The sequence below is a fragment of the Carex rostrata genome, chromosome 5 (assembly GCF_964058835.1).
Source record: "Carex rostrata chromosome 5, lpCarRost1.2, whole genome shotgun sequence".
In the NCBI taxonomy this organism is placed as follows: Eukaryota; Viridiplantae; Streptophyta; class Magnoliopsida; order Poales; family Cyperaceae; genus Carex; species Carex rostrata.
In genome coordinates this window covers 8,617,501-8,637,013 of record NC_135922.1, presented here as the reverse complement: position 1 = coordinate 8,637,013, position 19,513 = coordinate 8,617,501, and the positions used below count along the sequence as shown (strand labels likewise).

At 35.8% G+C, this 19,513-nt stretch overlaps 1 protein-coding gene across 2 annotated transcripts in view; it reads right to left on the bottom strand.

Annotated features, from left to right (window-relative positions):
- Positions 1–19,513, bottom strand: part of LOC144554627 (putative disease resistance protein RGA3) — a 29,978-nt gene that overhangs the window by 1,335 nt on the left and 9,130 nt on the right. Inside the window, exons 1-3 of one of the 2 annotated variants that reach the window (XM_078302939.1) lie at positions 12,791–14,013; positions 8,815–10,984; positions 7,929–7,982 (exon numbers count right to left, since the gene is read on the bottom strand). In XM_078302939.1, coding sequence (XP_078159065.1) covers positions 8,840–10,984; positions 12,791–13,846 — 3,201 coding nt within the window. In that variant the 5' untranslated portion in view covers positions 13,847–14,013 and the 3' untranslated portion in view covers positions 7,929–7,982; positions 8,815–8,839. Of the gene's footprint in view, positions 1–7,928; positions 7,983–8,814; positions 10,985–12,790; positions 14,014–19,513 lie in introns of those variants that run through there. The other variant, XM_078302940.1, reaches the window with a different exon arrangement.

Here is a 19,513-nt window from a genome sequence, read left to right as displayed (position 1 = left end):
ATCATTGATGTTTACTGTAAGTTGCAATTATGTTTGAGAAATATTTATCTATGTAACATAAAGTATTTATCCATGTAACATAAAGTATTTATCCTTATACATGAGAGTATTTATCATTATGTCTAAGAGTATTTATCACTGATGTTTTACTGTAAGTGCAATTATGTTTGAGAAATATTTATCTATGTAACATAAAATATTTATCCATGTAACATAGAGTATTTATCCATGTAACATAGAGTATTTATCATTATGTCTTAGAGTATTTATCATTGATGTTTTTACTGAAAATTGAAATTATGTCTGAGAAGTATTTATCTATGTAACATAAATTATTTATCATTATGTGTGAGAAGTATTTATCATTGAGTGAGGGGATTGTTTATTTAATGGTCCCCAATTGTGCGGGGACAATCCAAAAAAAAAGGAAATTTTGTGCGGGGATAACTGACAAGTATTTATGAGGGGATTGTTTATTTAATGGTCCCCAGTTGTGCGGGGACAATTCAAAAAAAAAGAAAATTTTGTGTGGGGACAATTAATGGATTGATTTATTCAGTCATAAATAGAGATCATTACATAGGGATTAATACTTTGCAAATTCAGGATAAATACTTTGATGCTTCAAGTTAAATACTAACATTTTTTGCGGAGTATTAATGATTGAACGGTCCCCCCATGACTTTTTTGGCAGTTAGTGCGGGGTTTTTTGCGGGGATAAACCTGCGGGGATTGTTATCAGCATCCTAAATGTTATGAATTAGAAAATTGATATATGGTGCTATTTTAGAAAAAAAAAAACAGGGGGGTCAGAAAACAGAGAAGAACAATATACCTAAAAATTGAGTTCACTTCAGGACCATCCTGGTATGGTACTAATTCATTTGCATAGGTGGTGCGTTTTGTACTCAGAAGCCAACCAACTAGGTACAAAAATTTGAATATGTACCCACTACATTTGTCAAAAATGGAAAATTCAGTTATAAGGACAAAAACAGTGCTAACAAACTAAATTCAGTTATGGAAATTATGGAATTGAGAATATAATTGCTACACTGACTGGACCAATCCAAATTAGAAAGGAATCAGGGGTGTTCAATGAACATCGGATCAAATTTAATCTGTTTGATCTACTCCAAGATTCGTATAAATCAAGTTCATGTGAATCTAGCATTAGCCATGGTGGGAAGACAGGCGATCCATAAGGCGAAAAGGGCGACTTTCAAAACAACATGGGGAAGGCGCCCCAAACCTTATGGAAAGGAGAGACTCAGATGGGCATTCACGGAGCAAGAAGAGCAGCGCAGAAGAAATGAAGAGCAAGGTCAAAGAGATAGAGTCAAAGGTAAGGGACCTGCCATTAATAAAGAAGAATGGCGGAGACCTGGATATGCTAGAAAAGCTACAAGAGGTCCAAATCTGGGAGAAAGACAACAAGGACACATGAAGTACGAACAACAATCTAAGCGAGCAGATGGAGTAAAAACTAAATCTTTTGCTACAAAAGAGATAGAGGAGGCATATGCAAAGGCATTTAAGGAGGGAAGATGTTTTCGTTGTCTGTCCAAGGATCACAAAAGAGCATTTTGTAGAGAACCAATGAAATGCTTTAAATGTGGTGCCTTTGGACATAACTCCGGTAGGTGTAGAAAGAGGAATGAGCACCAGCAGCCTATAAAAAGGCAGCACACTGGAGAGCAACCACACAAACCTTGGCCAATAAAACAAGATCATACTTATGCGCAAGCAATACTCAAACCTTCCCAAAACAAACCACAACCAAAAAATCCAACCCAACCTAAGCTGCCACCAAAGCAGCAGCAACAAAAACCATATCAGACTCAAACAAAAACACCTCACACACACCCAACACAACCCAAGGGAAGGCAGTTGCAGCAGCCAAAAATGGATGAATTTTGGGCAGAAAGACCAGACTACACACATGTCTTCATGCCGCCAAGGGAAGGGCTGCATCCACAAAACGAATTCCTTAATCAGACAGGTATGATTGTGGTACTGGAAGGAGCAGATACACCAAATCTGCCAAGAGAAATAGCGAGGCACTTCTCTGAAGAGTACGGCTGGAATTGGCAAGACTATGAGATTTACCAGAATAATCCAGAGGAGGAAGCACCACTCATAGTTATATGTCCAAGTGAGAATGCATTAAGAAACTTGATTTGGCACAGCCCGCATGACATCATGCCGGGAGTGCAAATCGGAGTGATAAACTGGGCCATAGATTGGGATATGGAGTATGATCCACCTCCATATCAAGCTTGGGTAAGACTATGGGGATTACCATTTCAAGCATGGAATGGGAAGGATATAGAAAAAGTAACAACTGGGTTGGGAAGAATCACAGCCATATTACCGTATGGAAGACAAGCACGACATTTCAGAAACATTACGGTAAGATTGGGGTGTCAGCACCCAAGAGAGATATCAAAATTTGCCAAATATCACGAGGGAACAAACTCACGTGATGTGAGAGTTGAGTTGTTGCAATGGAGAGCTTGGCAACAGGGACCGTACCCGGTGCACCCTGATGCATGGGGAGAACAAATACCACCTCAGCCGACGCAATCGAGCATCCCGCCGCCACCAGCAACTCCATCCAACAACACAGCAACAAGTGATAATGGAGCAGGAGCAACAAGTGGTGATAGCGGGGGATCAAGTGTGCACGGCCCAACAGGCATGGTGAGAAGAAAAATAAAAAGCTGGCGTCTGAAGACCAAAATCAAGCAAAAATGGCTGAAACACAAGAAAGGAGAAGAAAGACAAACCACACCAAAGGTTACACTGATGGAGCAAATTCATGCAACACCAAAGGCTAGAGAGGAAGAGGGATTAATTGTATCATTCCAACGGGAAAAAGGGATGTTCCAAATCAAAAAAGGGAATGAGGTACTAGGATGGATACATCTCCAGCCAGAGGTACCTTGTAAGGACAATGAGAACATTCAATGCACTGTACCACTTTTCAACTTTTCCAAGGAAAGCATGCTCCAAAATTCAACTGTTGCAGGGAATGAAAAGGGGGATGGGATGGTTGTTGCGCAACAGCAGGAGGATAGTCAGATGGAGCAAGGGGACAAAGACAGCGAATATGATAATAGTGGGTCAGAGCAACCAAGTCAGGAAGGAGATCAAAAAACAGATTGGGCTTGGGAAATAAATGAGCCCAACGAAAATGAAACTGGGTTGACTTTTAATGAATTAAAAGATAAAGAAGGAGAGGAAGCCCATTGGGTACTGGGCCTTCCTTGTGGGCCAGAAATTGAAGGAGAAAAGGATACACTAGTGTTGCAAATTATTGAGCCAGAGCAAAACACCACTGTGCAGCAAGACAAAACTCCCAAGCAGAAACGTGGCAAGAAATATATGGACACGCCAATAAGGAAAAGTGCTAGAATATTGGAGAGTGACAACAAAAAATACTATGGCAAGACACCACGTGCCAAGGGAACAAAATTGGAAATTGATTTCCAAAACAGAACAGAGAACATAGAAGCAGCTCTAGCAATAGAATTGGTTACGGAATCAGGAGCACAAGCAACAGAAGAGGTTAAGAAAATGTTTCTGCGATTGGAGGAAAACAAAATAGACGCGAGCAAAGAAGAAGAAGAAATTGAAGGCAACTCGGGTCAAGCAGTGGTCCCATCAGGTGATCATGTTTGATAAACCAAAAAATCTCAAACATAACTCCTGGCAAAGGAGTGAACAGGGAGGAGAAGTAATATGTAGTAAAGGTAGGTTACAAAGTAAGGGAAGGATGGAAAGGGCTTTTGTATCACTTACTATATATGAAGGTTGTTCTAGAATGTTTTTTTTTAGTCATTTTGGCGTTGCAAGAGATGCAAGTAGCAAATAGTTTGAGTAAGGTAATCACTAGAAGGAAGTATTCGGTTTTAGGCAAGCAAGAGGTGATTGGAATGATGTATTATTATTTCCATGTTAAGTAATGAAATTAAAACATTTAAGTTTATTTCATGGAACGTGCGAGGTTTAAATGACAAGAAAAAGAGATCATTGGTAAAGGATGTGATAAAGAATGCATCACCACAGATAGTATGTGTGCAAGAGACCAAGTGGTCTATGGATAATAAGATACTGGTAAAAGAAACTGTGGGTCAGAGGTTGCAGAGTTATGAAATGATTGAGGCTAAAGGCACGACAGGAGGAGTGCTAATAGCATGGGACCAAAATATGTTTACTAAGATTGGCCATGAGAAGGGGGACTATTGCTTGTCCATAGACTTCACTGTTAATTTAGACAGTTCGGTCTTTAGATACACAGGAGTTTATGGACCGGCAAATCAGCAAGACAAGCCACTGTTTTTTCAAGAACTCAAAGAAGCGAAACCAAATATTCAAATGCCATGGATGGTTGCGGGTGATTTTAATGTAACTTTAAGAAGCCAAGATAGACTAAACAACAATTATCCGACAAGGCATATGATGAGGTTTAGAGCATTGATCGATGAATTGCAACTGATAGATATGAGATTGCAAGGAAGAAAGTTTACATGGTCAAATGAAAGAACTTTTGTCAGGTTAGACCGATTCTTAACTAATTTGGAGTGGACAGTTGCATATCCGAATACAACCCAATTGGCATTGGAAAGCCAATTGTCAGACCATTGCCCACTGCAGTGTTCAATTCAGACAAAATTCCCTTCTACCAACATCTTTAGGATAGAAAATTCGTGGTTGAAAATTGATCAATTCAGACAGTTGGTCAATCATACATGGAGAAATGAGCCGGTGGCAACAAATCCGGAACAGCTATATAATAAAATGAAGAGACTAACAAAAGAAATTGTTGGGTGGAAGAGGGAATACATAAAAAGAAAAAATTACCAGAAAAAATTATGTAGTGAATGCATGCAATGGATGGTGGTGCAAGCTGAAAATAGAAGATTAACGGAAGTGGAAAAGCTACTAAAAGATTTGTTAGGGAAAAGGCAGCAACAGTTGGTGATGATGGAGGAAGAAAGATGGAAACAAAGGGCTAAACAGCTATGGGTGCAGCAAGGAGATAAAAACACACGATTTTTTCACCAAATGGCAACAATACGAAAAAGAAAAAATATGGTCCAGACAATCACACAAGGAGATGTACAGATAATAGAGCATAGAGGGAAAGCGAAAGTGTTCTTTCAACACTTTGTTGAGTTGGTGGGCACAACACACCAACAAGGGATGTCTTTTGATTATGAAAGGTTGTATCAAGATCAGCAAAATCAAGCACATGACCAGATATCACAACTAACAGAAATGATTAGGGAAGAAGAAATTAAGGCAATGATAAATACGCTTGCAATGAACAAATCACCCGGACCGGATGGATACACCAATGAATTTTTTAAGGAGTTTAGAGATCTGATATTGCAAGACCTTTTATTGGTGTATAATAAGATATTAACAGGGGAGCAACAGGGTTTGGAACCGTTGAATGACTCATACATAGTTCTCATCCCGAAGAAGGAATTGCCGACAACCCCGGGGGATTTTAGACCAATTAGTCTGGTTAATTCCGTGCAAAAAATGTTCTCTAAGCTGCTAGCTAATAGAGTACAGCCGATAATGGAATTACTAATAAGCAAAAACCAAACAGGATTTGTGAAGGGAAGGCATATAAGTGAAGGGTTTTTATATGCACAAGAAGTTATCACCATGGCTACAAAACAAAAAAAGAAAATGGGATTATTCAAAGCTGACATATTTAAGGCTTTCGACACGCTATCATGGGAATTTTTGACACAAATCATGAGAGCAAGAGGGTTCTCAGAAAGGTGGATACAGTGCATAACAGGGGCTGTTTTGACAGGATCATCAAAGGTATTATTGAATTCTACGGCAGGGAAGAAGATCATACTAAGAAGGGGAGTGAGACAAGGCGACCCCCTTTCACCGTATTTATTCATATTGGCTATGGATTTCTTGTCAAGATGGACAGAAAAATTAGCAAGTTTGGGACTATTACAAGTGCCGTTCATAGGATGTAAACCATGTTTACTCTTTGCTGACGATACTTTGTTTATGATCAGACCAATACCGCAACAGTTACAATTTCTAAAAATAATTCTGCACATGTATGGGGAATTATCGGGACTAAGGGTCAATTTGAATAAATCAGAGGTTCTGGTTACAACTGCATTGCCGGAAGAGATACGAGACTTAGCAGAAATTATGGATTGTGAAGCAGCAAGTTTTCCTATAACTTATTTGGGGCTCCCACTCACAGATAAAAAGCTACAAAAAATGCACTACTTACCTCTGATACAGAAGATCACGGGTAAACTTACAACATGGAAAGCAGATATGCTCTCCATTGGAGGAAGGATTACGCTCATAAACGCAGCACTCACGGCTGTGCCCATATACATGATGCAAGTTTTCTTGTTACCCAAATGGGTGATTAACAAAATTGATCAATCTCGAAGAAAATTTCTGTGGCATGGACATAGAGTGCAAGTAGAAGGAAAAAGATACATGAGTTTGGCGTCATGGGAATTAGTGACAAAATCAAGAAAAATGGGGGGCCTAGGAGTAAAAAACCTGCATACTATGAATAAGGCATTAATGGCAAAGGTGATATGGAAGTGGCATCAGATAGATAGACCAATATGGATGGAGGTGGCATCAAAAGAAAATGTTAGACCATGGGAGATCACAACCACAACACGATTTTGGAAGGGTTTCAAAGAAATAGCGCAATTCATGAAATTCTCAATTCAGTTCAAAATAGGTAAGGGAGACCATGTCAGATTTTGGACTGATAAATGGATGCAACAACCGCTGTGTGAAAAATACCCTATCCTTTACCAGTATACAGAGAGAAAAGAGATGACAGTACAACAAGCATGGCAAGGCCATCAGTGGCAACTGTCGGTACCACAAAACATGTCAGTATGGGCACAGGAAGAGCAACAACAGTTGCATGCAGAACTACAAGATCAAATAATAGATCAAAGTCAGCAGCAGCAAGATGAAGTGCAATGGAAGTGGAATGACAAGGGTGTTTTCACGGTGAAGTCGTTTTACAAAACAATGGAACAGAAACCATACATAGGATCAATGGCACAATACATTTGGGATATTAAAGGCCCTGGGAGGGTAATGATATTTATATGGTTGATGCATAATAATCGATTATTAACCATAGATAATCTAATTAAAAGGGGATGGGAAATGCCAAATATGTGCCACATGTGTAGGATGCAATCAGAAACAAAGCAACATCTGTTTCAAGAATGTACATACATCAAAAGGGTAAAAATACACCTTGCCAGAATATTACCAGCAATTACCCCCAATGACTGGTACCGAACAACTAGTCCTGGCAGCATAGTGAATAGGACTGAACAGAAAAGTATAAGGCAAATACAAGTTACCATCTGTTTTGTCGCATGGAGAGAGAGGTGCAGACGCATATTCACGGATAACATGAAGGAACACGAGATGCTGGCAAGGGAAATTGCGCAAGAAGCTCAAAGTTGGTTTGGAATAACATGAGATATAGTAGATGTTGATTAGTGACAGAAGGAAGGCATTTAGATGTTACATGTTACATGTTACAAGTTCTTTATTTACAGTACTTTCATTAATTAGTTGTAGTTATTTTATAGCTTCCTTTATTGTAATTTAAATTTCGAAAATGTACTTTTGACACCCCTGGTGTCTACATATCAATAGGAATTTGGAGGCTGGACCTCCATATTTCATCTCAAAAAAAAGTTCATGTGAATCTTAACACAGAACAAATGACCCCAACCAGGCATTGAATAGAATTTGATCCGATGCCCATCGAAACATCATCCTTCACAAATGACTCGAAAAAAGCAAGCATATCCAAATTATATAAAAATTAAATAAAAACAACCTTTTACAAAAATCTCCTTCCCAATGATTTATTTTACCTTCAAACATTGCTCTTTTCCAGATCTCAACATGGACGCCTTTTGTTTCTAAATCTACAAAGCACAAAAAGAATATAAAAATTATATTTTTAGTACTTAAACTGTCATATATATAGTATCAAATCCAAAATTTATCTTTAATGTTCTTTCTTCGTCATGTATATCTATTTATTTAATGAAACTTGATACCTGCATTACTCAAGATAAATCCCAATTTAAATGGCACATCTCATTACAAAACTTGAAAATAAATTAATGGTGCTAATAACATTGTTACATGCTGAGTAGTGAGTACCACTCAATGCCTAAATTGACTAGTTACATGTTGAATTCTAAACTAAAATCCATGTATTTGCTGCATTATGAAAGAAAACAAGTGAAGAGGATAAAGTCCACAAAATTAAAGAACATTGTATTTGTACAAGTGTAGTGGGTAAATTATGGTAATAGCGCTAAGAAATGAAAATGCATCGCCGCTAAGAAATTAAATGTATGGTTCATATGGAATTGAATGTACCAGTGTTGTAAATAATGGTATATGGTTGTCAAACGGATAGGGTACCGCCAAGCGATTAATCGGGAATAATCGGCCATAATAAAAAATAATCGGTTAATTAGTCAGAAAAATCTATGACGGTTTAGCCACAGCCAACGACTAATTGGCCGATTAATCGGCCTAAATGGACGTTTTTTACAACACTGGACTGTACATTACCACATTGTATTGGTATAAACTAATATACCGGACCAATCCAAATTTTAAATTATATACTTTATGTGAGAATAAAGACTTCGGTGAATTTATCGATATATTGTATTTGATATTAGAAAAAATATAAGATAATTAATATGAAGCTAGTATGATAAAGTGGAGGAATTAATATACCTGAACAAAAATAGTAATGGCAAGATCAAGTTTCTACCCTTGTTGTCACATCATCTCGCATCATCTCTGAGCTTGTGCGTACATTGGTGGTGAAATTGTATGGTGTCTTTTGGTAAGTAGCATTCAAAGATTCACCCGATGAGTAGATAGTCACCTTGGGAATGTGGATGAATTTGTTCCGCTCAGAACCGCTTTCTCCTTCACTTACAATCTTCACCAACAACGCCTCACTACACCTGATTCTTAGTTTATGTGGCATTGTCATCCTCAAATAATTTGGTAGGATTTCCATATTAAAATCAACCAATGCCATCGTATGTAAAGCTTTAAGGTTCTCCACAGCTTTTATATTTGGGCATTTTTCGAGTAGAATATATGAGATATTGGGCAAATTTGAAATCCTCTCCAAGTTTGGGCATCTAAAAACACGAATATCTTTGATTGATGGGAGGTTCTCTACAGTAATCAGCTTATTGGCACCATCAATCTCTAGGCACTCCAAGGAAGTAGCATGATGCAAAAGACCCTCTGGAACAGATCTCAACTGGGGACAATCTCTAATAATTAATATTTTCAACTTGGGCATGGCTACCTGTCCCTTATTCCACTGCCACTCTTTCCAATTGGGCATCCCTGTAAAGTTTAGTTTCCTCAATTTGGGAAATGTGGACTTATTGGCATGACAACTCATAGCTATCGTATCTCTGTTTTGGATGCCTCCCCACAAGAACTCTTCTCCCACATTCACCACTGAATATGCACCTATTATTCGAAGATAATCCAAATTCGGGAGTTGGCCTAACAACGCAAGCTCCTCAAAGCATGCGCAATTTTCGATAGTAAGATATCTCAAGTTTGGAAGGTTTGCCCTCAAATTTAGCCAATTGGGAAGGTGGCTGCCAAAGTAACCAACAATTTCAACAATTTCTAAAGAAGGTGGAGGACAAAGCTCATTTAAAACATCCTCAGTTGTCTTCTTCTTTTCATTCGTTTGGGAAAGTTGTTCTTCTGGGCTCAATGTTCCGTAAACAAATCTAAGATCTTGTAAACGACCTTTGTTTAGAAGGTTTGCCCTGTTTGCTATGTTCTTGTCTGATACTTTCTCTAAATTGTATAACATGAGACTAATTAGCTGTGATAGAGCTTCTATGCTATCTAGGCTACTAAATCCTTCCAAACTAGTTTCGTCTGGCCTGAATCCGAGTAGTTGAACGAGCTTCTCTAGTTTATTTAGGCCCAGTGGGATTCCCCTGACTCCTGAATCGGTTGTTTCGAGCAATTTCAATTCTTGTAGATTGGTGATACTGCGAGGGACATCTAACAAAATTTTGCATCTAGTAAGGTTCAAATATGCTAGATATTTGAGATTTCCAATGGAATTTGGAAGTTTTGTTATCTTTGAACCAGCGACATCCAAGTATCTCAGATGCATGAGCTCACACAAAGAATTAGGTAGGCTTGAGAAATTGGACGATCTGAGATCTAACATGCGGAGGTTTGAAAAAGCTTTACACACATAATCAAGTGAAATTTCAGGTTTATCGCGAAGAAATAATGTTCTCAACCCATTTTCCTTTTTAAATAATTCAGTATTTACCTTATTCCCTTCTATAGATAATCGTCGTATTTTCAGTGGACCATCAGGCCTGGATAAAACATCTCCCTCCCTCAATACACAGTTTTCATCTTTTCCTAATTGGCGGGCAAAGGACCACAAAAGATCATGCATTCTGCATTCTGCTTGATCATAGAAATGCTCAGTAGCTTCCAAAAGATTTCGTACCAGTAACTCTGTGTAGTACTTATTTCCCAACTCCCAGAAATCCACCTTATCTTGCAAATATCCTTCTGCTAGCCACTGGTAGATTAAATCCATTTGATCAAACTTAAAATCTTCCGGAAAAAGGGAGCAAAAGATGAAGCACTGCTTCAAAGGTGATGAAAGGTCCTCATAGCTCAAATGGAATGCATTGTGGATACTTGACACCCCAACAATTGACCACATATTGCTTCTTAGAACAGTTTGCCATTCGACTTTGGTTTTTAGCTTTGTGCAAAGCACACCACCTATAGTTTTGATAGCAAGAGGCAAACCATCACATTTTTTAACTAGTTGCAACCCAATATTCTTAAATTCTTGAATCTCACTCTCCTGCTCATTTTGAAATACCTGTCAATAAATGAATAAAAAATTAGGAGCTTCGATGCTTCGATGATGACTATACAAGGTGTAATCTTGTACGTCACTGTATAACTATATAAGGTACTTATTTAAAAAGAATAAAATACGAAACTGATTTTTTAATTGCCCAAACAAGGAAAAGAGTGAACTCTAATAAGATACAAAAAGTAGTACTCATTTAATTTTGTTCAAAACCGGAGATACAATTAGTTCAATTATTTTTCACTGAAAATGGACATACAAAAAGTATATGAATTAATGCTTACAAATTTTGAATTTGAAAAGCTTCGAGGACTATTAAACTTGCTAAACGAAGAGGGGGCATCACATAGATGATATGTATATATTTATCATAGATGTTTCGAATATATGTATATCCATAGCATTATTCATGATAATAAAAATATAAACTTAAATATGTATTTTGCACTTCTAACCAAAAAAAATAAAAAATCAAAATACACAATCTAATTATCACAGGCTGTCTGAATTAATGAGGCCAAGGAACACTAAATTGCTGAAGGCCAGAAAAAATACTTCTGTAGTGGTTCCGAATAGGGAAACAAAAAGAATGCTGCCTTTTTTTTTTTTCTTTAATTGTGTAGATGGATCCGGATCCAAAGTTTGGATTGCAAAAGAGATTGTTTGTGGCCATTGCAAAAAAAGTGTTTGAAGTTGTGGCTATCAGAAAAGAAAAAAATATTTTGGATTCGAAAAAAATTTCAAGTACAAAGTTTGGATCCAAAATTTAAATGTCCGATCCATCTATGCCATTAAAAAACATGGTATTTTTTCTTTTCCCCTTTATTATTTAATAGTTACTTCTTAAAATAAAAAAATCATTGTGTATATTATGCATGGCACTACCAATATAACAACAGAATTTATTATTTATATAAATTATTATTAAATAATAAAGGGAAACAGAAAGAGTGCTGGACTTTTTCGATAGTATAGATGGATCAGAAAATAAATATCGGATCCAAACTATGGAGCCACAATTTTTTCCGAAACCAAAGTGTTTTATGTTTCATAAAAAATTCAAGCTACTGTTATTGTTTTAAAAAAAAAAAATCACCTAGTGTTTCAAAATAAATCCAACACTCTTTCTGTTTCAAAAAAAGATTTGGCAAAAATTTATATTACAAAACAGTATCAGCCACTCTTTCGGAATTTTTTTTTTTACTCAGGATCCGAAAATAAATCGTTTCAAAGTTTGGATCCAAATTTTTTTTTTTTTAATCTATCTATGCCATTAATAAAGTGCAAGATTTTTCCTGTTTCCCTTTATTATTTAATAATAATTTCTATAAATAAAAAAATCTCATGAAACGAAACATGTAATCAATTATTGAACAAAATTTGTACAAGATTGTTTTAAGGAGCTATTTGTATTTGAAATTTCATATCAAATAGTATTTTTTTTTCCGATGCAGTGTTCTTTGAAAGCAGTAGTTAATATCGAAGGGTGAAATTATTGATCCCCAAAAGTAGTAGACAAAAAATTTAAATAAATGTTTAGAAAGCAAAGATACGAAATATTTTGAAGAATATATTAATTGTTAAAAATTGCCAATTGGCGAGATATATTAATTTGAAATTCCATTATAAAGGCAAATAATCATAGGCACTATATCTATTATTGCTTAATTATAAAAAAGTTCCCATTGTTTAGAGAGGATTAAATAAGGTTATATACGGCTTTCAAATTGTTTGTTTAAGAACCCAATACTTAAATCATCATCTAGACAAAGTTGGAAGGCTAATTAAGGCTAAACAATTAAAAAATATTACCTGTTTTATTAATAGGGACCACCCATCTTCATCAGATAACTTCTCTACCCGGTGTAATTTTGCTGCCCTCATTCCGTCCGCAACTCTTCCATCTCGTGTTGTAACAAGTAACCTACTCCCGTGAGCTCCGCCACTCATGGGAGTTCGCAACATACCGTCCCACACTGCTCGGCTCTCTTCCCAAACATCATCGAGAACAAGAAGGAACTTTTTGCCCTGGACGAGCCTCTTGAGTATAGGCGCCAACTCCGATCTTTCTTGTGCGGCACCATGCTCACCTCCTGCCTCCCGAATCATACATTTCAATAGTTCTACTCCTTTCACCTCCTTTGAAACACAAACCCAAATTTTTAACTGGAATTCTTCTTGAATCCTTCTATCATTGAAGATCTTACTTGCTAGAGTGGTCTTTCCAATTCCACCCATTCCCACAATTGCTAGAACCAGAATGATTTCTCTTTCACTCTTCTCTTCTTCGGTCAACCAGTTCACTAGCATCTCAGTGTCTTCTTCAATCTTTTCACCCACAATATCATCTAGCACAACTAAGGGATCAGTCTTGCGGGTGATGATCGAATCCACTCGGGGAACTGGATCGGAAGGCCTAGAAGAGACTTGGGATTCGATCAATCCCAAACCAGCCTTTCTCTTGGCAATCCCCTCGAGCCTAGAATTGATATCCTTGATTTTGGAACCAATTTTATGAGCAAAGAATGGGTTCTGAAAGCAAGACAGCAAAGGGAAACCACAATGAGCATTTGACGAGGAATGGGAACTGGAGCCAGCAAGGCAGTCCTTTGCCTTAATCTGACATAGGTCGATGATGTCATCAGCATCATACATGACATCCTTGAGCTGCATGAGCCACCGCTCGATGGCACTGCTCTTGCTTTGCTTCCTCTCAGCATCGGCAAGGACACATTGAATGTCACGAACGGTCTCGCCGAGCATCTCAATCTGGCCAGGGATGCCCAGCAGCATTCCCACCTCATCCTGCACCATTTGCACGAGAAGGTCTATGAACTTGGACAGGAAGGCATCAAGTATCATCGCCATCTTTGTTTTGGAATGAGAGTTGAAGGTAGTGTTCTGGAGGAAGAGAGGTTGGAATGGGGATTGTTGAAGAATGTGATTTTCAATTACTGGATTTTAGTAGGCTTTAGTTTACTGTAATATTTTTAAAGAATGTTGGTTATTAAACTAGAGACGCTGAGCTGGAAGATAGAGGTTGGAGAGAGATAGGACGTTGACCAGCTCTAATCTAATGGCAGGGTCTAATTATTGAGCCTAACTTTCCTGCATAAGAAAACAGAGAAGCTAATTTTCCACAGAGCCCCTACATTATAATTTATAAACAAATCTCTTCTGAAATATATGCTTATTAGTGAACCACAAAATCCACAAGGAACTCAGAAAAATTTTCGTCTTCCTATGGTTTAATTATTCATATATAACTATATTTTCTTAGTGGGTTTTTGAAGAATGTGGTTCTGGAACTAAATATCTTTCATTATATATATTTTGTTTCATTTCTACTGCTTTTAATTAGTATTGAATAGATGATGAGTTTTGGCAAAACTAAACTAATCTACATTTATCATAATGATTGAGGTATATATGATATAGCGAGATTGATTTTTGGAAGACGTCGAAATGGGAAGAATTGACTTGAACAAACGAAGAAACTTCCGATATGCTTCGGAAGAAAAAAATCAATGATCTGAGTGCATTGACTTTGTTTTGGTTACGTGCACTCCTCACTTTTATCGCCCGGAGAGAGAGAAAGAAATATAGAAAAAAGGAGGTGGTATGGGGAGAACGAAATATTACCTCTTCATCATAATTTTCTCTTAAAATGTTGTTATAATGCTATGTCTATCTCCACATGTCTCTCTCATGATGATGAACAATTACATGTAGACAGACTGTTTTGCACTATCATGGACAATGTCACAATATTTTTTTGTCGCAATTAATATTTTACCCCATAATACTCCGTTTATCATTTTGGCTTATTCAATAGAACTTTCGCAGGTCCTCTACTACGTACCTTTTGCGTGCCACAATTAATATATATTGTTTGGAAGAGAAAGGTATAAAGTCCATTTTATTAAAGAAACATAGTGAATTTACAAACGTAATATTAGCTATTACATACTCCTAGCTCTTCACCAGATCTAAAATAAACTGAGCAATGTTTTTAAAACTCACAAAAACTACACGTGTTATATCCTCAATAGGGAATTCATCACTTATAAAACTGCGATGACTATATATCAGGATGTATTAATGGTCCATCTCTTTGGGAATGGGTTTCGATTTCGTGATTTTCATTTAGGTGCTAGTTTGGATCAGTTTAGGTGGCGATGGACCTCACATGGTCAGTTTACAGCTAATTCGTTACACAAGTGGTTAGAATTTGGTAGAGTACATATGGTACTGGATAGCTAATTTTAATAATTTTGTGTTTGATAGTACTACAGTAGAGAAGTTATGGGAACTTGATTACTGTATACCATTGAAAAATGTCAATCTTGTAGAAATGATAGGTGGGACAGTCCTATGGTCTCTTTGGTTGGATCGCAACAGGATTGTTTTTTTCGTAATGGCAATGTGTTAAATATTCAAGATATAGGTTTCAAAATTATTTCACTTGCTTTCTTTTGGACTCCTAACAGAAAACAGATTTACGTGAGTAATTGAAGCTTATTATGCCTTGTGATGTGAACGACATATTAGGTACAATGCTGGTCATTTCATTGGGGGATATTCATGTTTCAATCCTTACGAATGGAGGCGGGACAACTTTGGATGATGAAGATGAGTTGCATATGGTGCCTTGGGTGCAAATGGAAGATGGAGGGCCTTAAATGCAAAGTTTTACTTTTATAGCTGCTGCTGTCTTTTGTTTTGAGCACTTGTATATATGGGTTGTTATCTGTATGTTTTGATTTCTGCTTTTGTTGGTCTTTAAGTGGTTGTTGGATGGTATTTTGTACGTATGTTGAGGTATGTTTGTAGCTTGTACCAAATTAGTGGTACCGGTAATACTGTGTAATATTTTGGTTTTCATGTTAATGAAAATCGGTGGCAATGCCACTTCTTTCAAAAAAAATATATCAGGATGTATATATGGTAATTACAACATATTATTCTCTCATCTCAAAGTCTTCTTTCCTCTTGCTACTCCGAATCAATCACCACCAAGGGAACCTCCTTATACACCTCACGTTCTGGCACTTCCTCTTTGATCTTCCCTTCTACAACCCCTAGCTAGCCGATAAGAAATAGTGTATCTTATTATTAAAACCAGGGATCTATTTGATTGAACCTTAGATGTTCTGAAGAATCAAAATTCATTCCTATGTATCCAAATAAACAACCATAATGTACTCATCATAATAGAAAAATATTTATGTTTCTATTTTTAATTATTGGGTTCTAGTAGGCTTTAGTTTACTGTAATAATTTTAAAGAATGTTGGTTATTAAACTAGAGACGCTGAGCTGGAAGATAGAGGTTGGAGAGAGATAAGACGTTGACAAACTCTAATCTAATTGCAGGGTCTAATTATTGAGCCTAACTTTCCTGCATAAGAAAACAGAGAATCTAATTTTCAACACAGCCCCTACATTATAATTTATAAATAAATCTCTTCTGAAAATATATGCTTATTAGTGAACCACAAAATCCACAAGGAACTGATCAGAAAATTTTGGTCTTCCTATGATTTAATTATTCATATATAACTATATTTTCTTAAGTGGGTTTTTGAAGAATGTGGTTCTGGAACTAAATATCTTTCATTATATATATTTTGTTTCATTTCTACTGCTTTTAATTAGTATTGAATAGATGATGAGTTTTGGCAAAACTAAACTAATCTACATTTATCATAATGATTGAGGTATATATGATATAGCGAGATTGATTTTTGGAAGACGTCGAAATGGGAAGAATTGACTTGAACAAACGAAGAAACTTCCGATATACTACAAAAGACTGGCACTTTTTGCGAGGGTAAAAAGTGACTTTTCGCGACGGAGTACCGTTATAAATGTGTTTTTTCTATTAGTGACGGTACTTTTCGCGACAGAGTACCGTCATAAATGAACTTTTTTTCTCGCGAAAAGTGCCTAACTTGTGTCTCCCGGAGAGATATATGCTTCGGAAGAAAAAAAATCAATGATCTGAGTGCATTGACTTTGTTTTGGTTACGTGCACTCCTCACTTTTATCTCCCGGAGAGAGAAAGAAATATAGAAAAAAAGGTCGTATGGGGAGAACGACATCTTACCTCTTCATCATAATTTTCTCTTAAAATGTTGTTATAATGCTATGTCTCTCTCCATATTTTGTCGCAATTAATATTTTACCCCATAATAGTCCGTTTATCATTCTGGCTTATTCAATAGAACTTTCGCAGGTCCTCTACTACGTACCTTTTGCGTGCCACAATGAATATATTTTTTTGGAAAAAAAAAGGTATAAAGTCCATTTTATTAAAGAAACATAGTGAATTTGCAAACATAATATTAGCTATTACGTACATACTCCTAGATCTTCACCAGATCTAAAATAAACTGAGCAATGTTTTTAAAACTCACAAAAACTACACCTATTATATCTGCAATAGGGAATTCACCACTTATAAAACTGCGATGACTATATATAAGGATGTATTAATGGTCCATCTCTTAGGGAATGGGTTTCCTTAGTAGATCAATTTCATAATTTTCATTTAGGTGCTAGTTTGGATCAGATTAGGTGGCGATGGACCTCACATGGTCAGTTTACTGTTAATTCGTTATACATGTGGTTAGAATTTGGTGGAGTACTATGTGACAGATTTGATGGTATTTGAAAAGCTCATATTTCTTTAAATATACAAATCTTTTTATGGCTCCTCAAGCAGAGCAGAGTTTTGACCAAGGTTAGTTTAGGTACTCGTGGTTGGCAAGGTGATCAGAGATGTGTTTATTGTTCTGAGTTGGACTCTGTGGATCATCTTTTTGTTACATGTCAGGTGGTACAATCAATATGGTCTTGAATTTATCTATAATATCCCATTGATTACGTCAAAGAAAGCTCCATCGTAACAACTGTGGAGAAGATTTGGGTCAAGATTTATTAAATATTAATCCCAGCCGTATAAACGATAATCAAATTAATAAAGGAGCTTATACAGATAAATTCAATGTATTTAATTAACATGACTTGATCAAACAATTAATGAAGCAGAAAGATAAATAAAGAAGGGTTCAAACATCAAAGTATATATTTATTAGCAAATTACCAATTCCGACTGGACAAAACAATTATTTAGTTTAACCGTGCAGAGTTTCAATTTATTATTTGTATGATTCATAAATTAAAATAAATCAGTTCATTACAAAATAACAATAATAATGGTACTTGATGTGGATAGCGTTCTCTATATATTACAATGTGTTATCATCCATGCTTAAATAATGATTCGGATGTGGAATTTTCAATTTTTTTTCAAAATACTTTATATCAATCGTAATTCTAATAAATAATAACTTAAAACGAAGTGAGTATTTTTATTTATTAAAATATGTCAACAAAAATTAAGAAATTAAAATAAATATTAAACAATTAAATAATGAAATATTACTTTTTTGTCAAGAAAAATAAAATTTATATAAATTCTATGAAATAATTAAAGAAAGGTAATGAAATAGATGTTCTACATTCTATATTTTCCTACTATATGAAATTCCCACGAAAATTGGAGAGATTAATAAATTTAACATAAAAAATAATAAGAGAGATAAGGAAGCCAATTCTCCTGTGCGAAAATAACACGAAATCCAATCAAATTATTTTTTAAAAGAAATTTAATTTGAATAAGGTGTTACAATCAAATTTTGATCCAAATCTATGAGAAATCATTTAAGTAAGCTAGACAAATAATTTAATAGGTAATTGCTTGTTGATCAAAATATTTTCGATTCGAACTATTGAAAATAAGTTATGTAAATTATAAAATTCTATGCAAATCAGTAAAGAGAAAATTACATAACAATATTTTTTTCGGTACAATATCACAATATGAAGAACTAAAAGCATTCAACATATGCTCTTATATTTTATTATTGTGGTTTGACAAACAGTGCAATCCGGCTAACATATAACATTATCAATAATGACAAATATATATATGTTGGTTAGTATAAATATAATTGTACAATGATATGGTTATTTCATTAATTGTTGTGTATAAATTAATATTAATATTAATATTTTTATTTTTTATTTTTTAAATGAATAGGATTAGGATGAATGCGGCCTTTGTATTGTGCTGTCCAATTCCCCAACATTTTAGTTAGAATATTAGGTATTAATTAGCATCAAATTTCTATTCAAATCTATGGGAAATTAAGTAGGTCAGACAAATTGGTTTAATAAGTAATTGTTTGTCAACAAAAAAATATTTCCTATAAATTCGTACAACTTGGAATTTGTCCGACAACGGGTAATTAATATAATGTCATATAGTTCGTTGACATGGAAAGTCAAATCTTCCATGACTGGCCGGGTAATTTAATATTGCTCCACCGTAACTTTGGATTATTGCCCTCCATGACTCCATGTATGTTTTATTATATTGATGAAACTTCGACGAAGCTATTCCCTATTGTTAGAGGTCAGCGACTCTCCTTTTCACTTCGCACAGGGGTATGCACCCGGTATATATCTT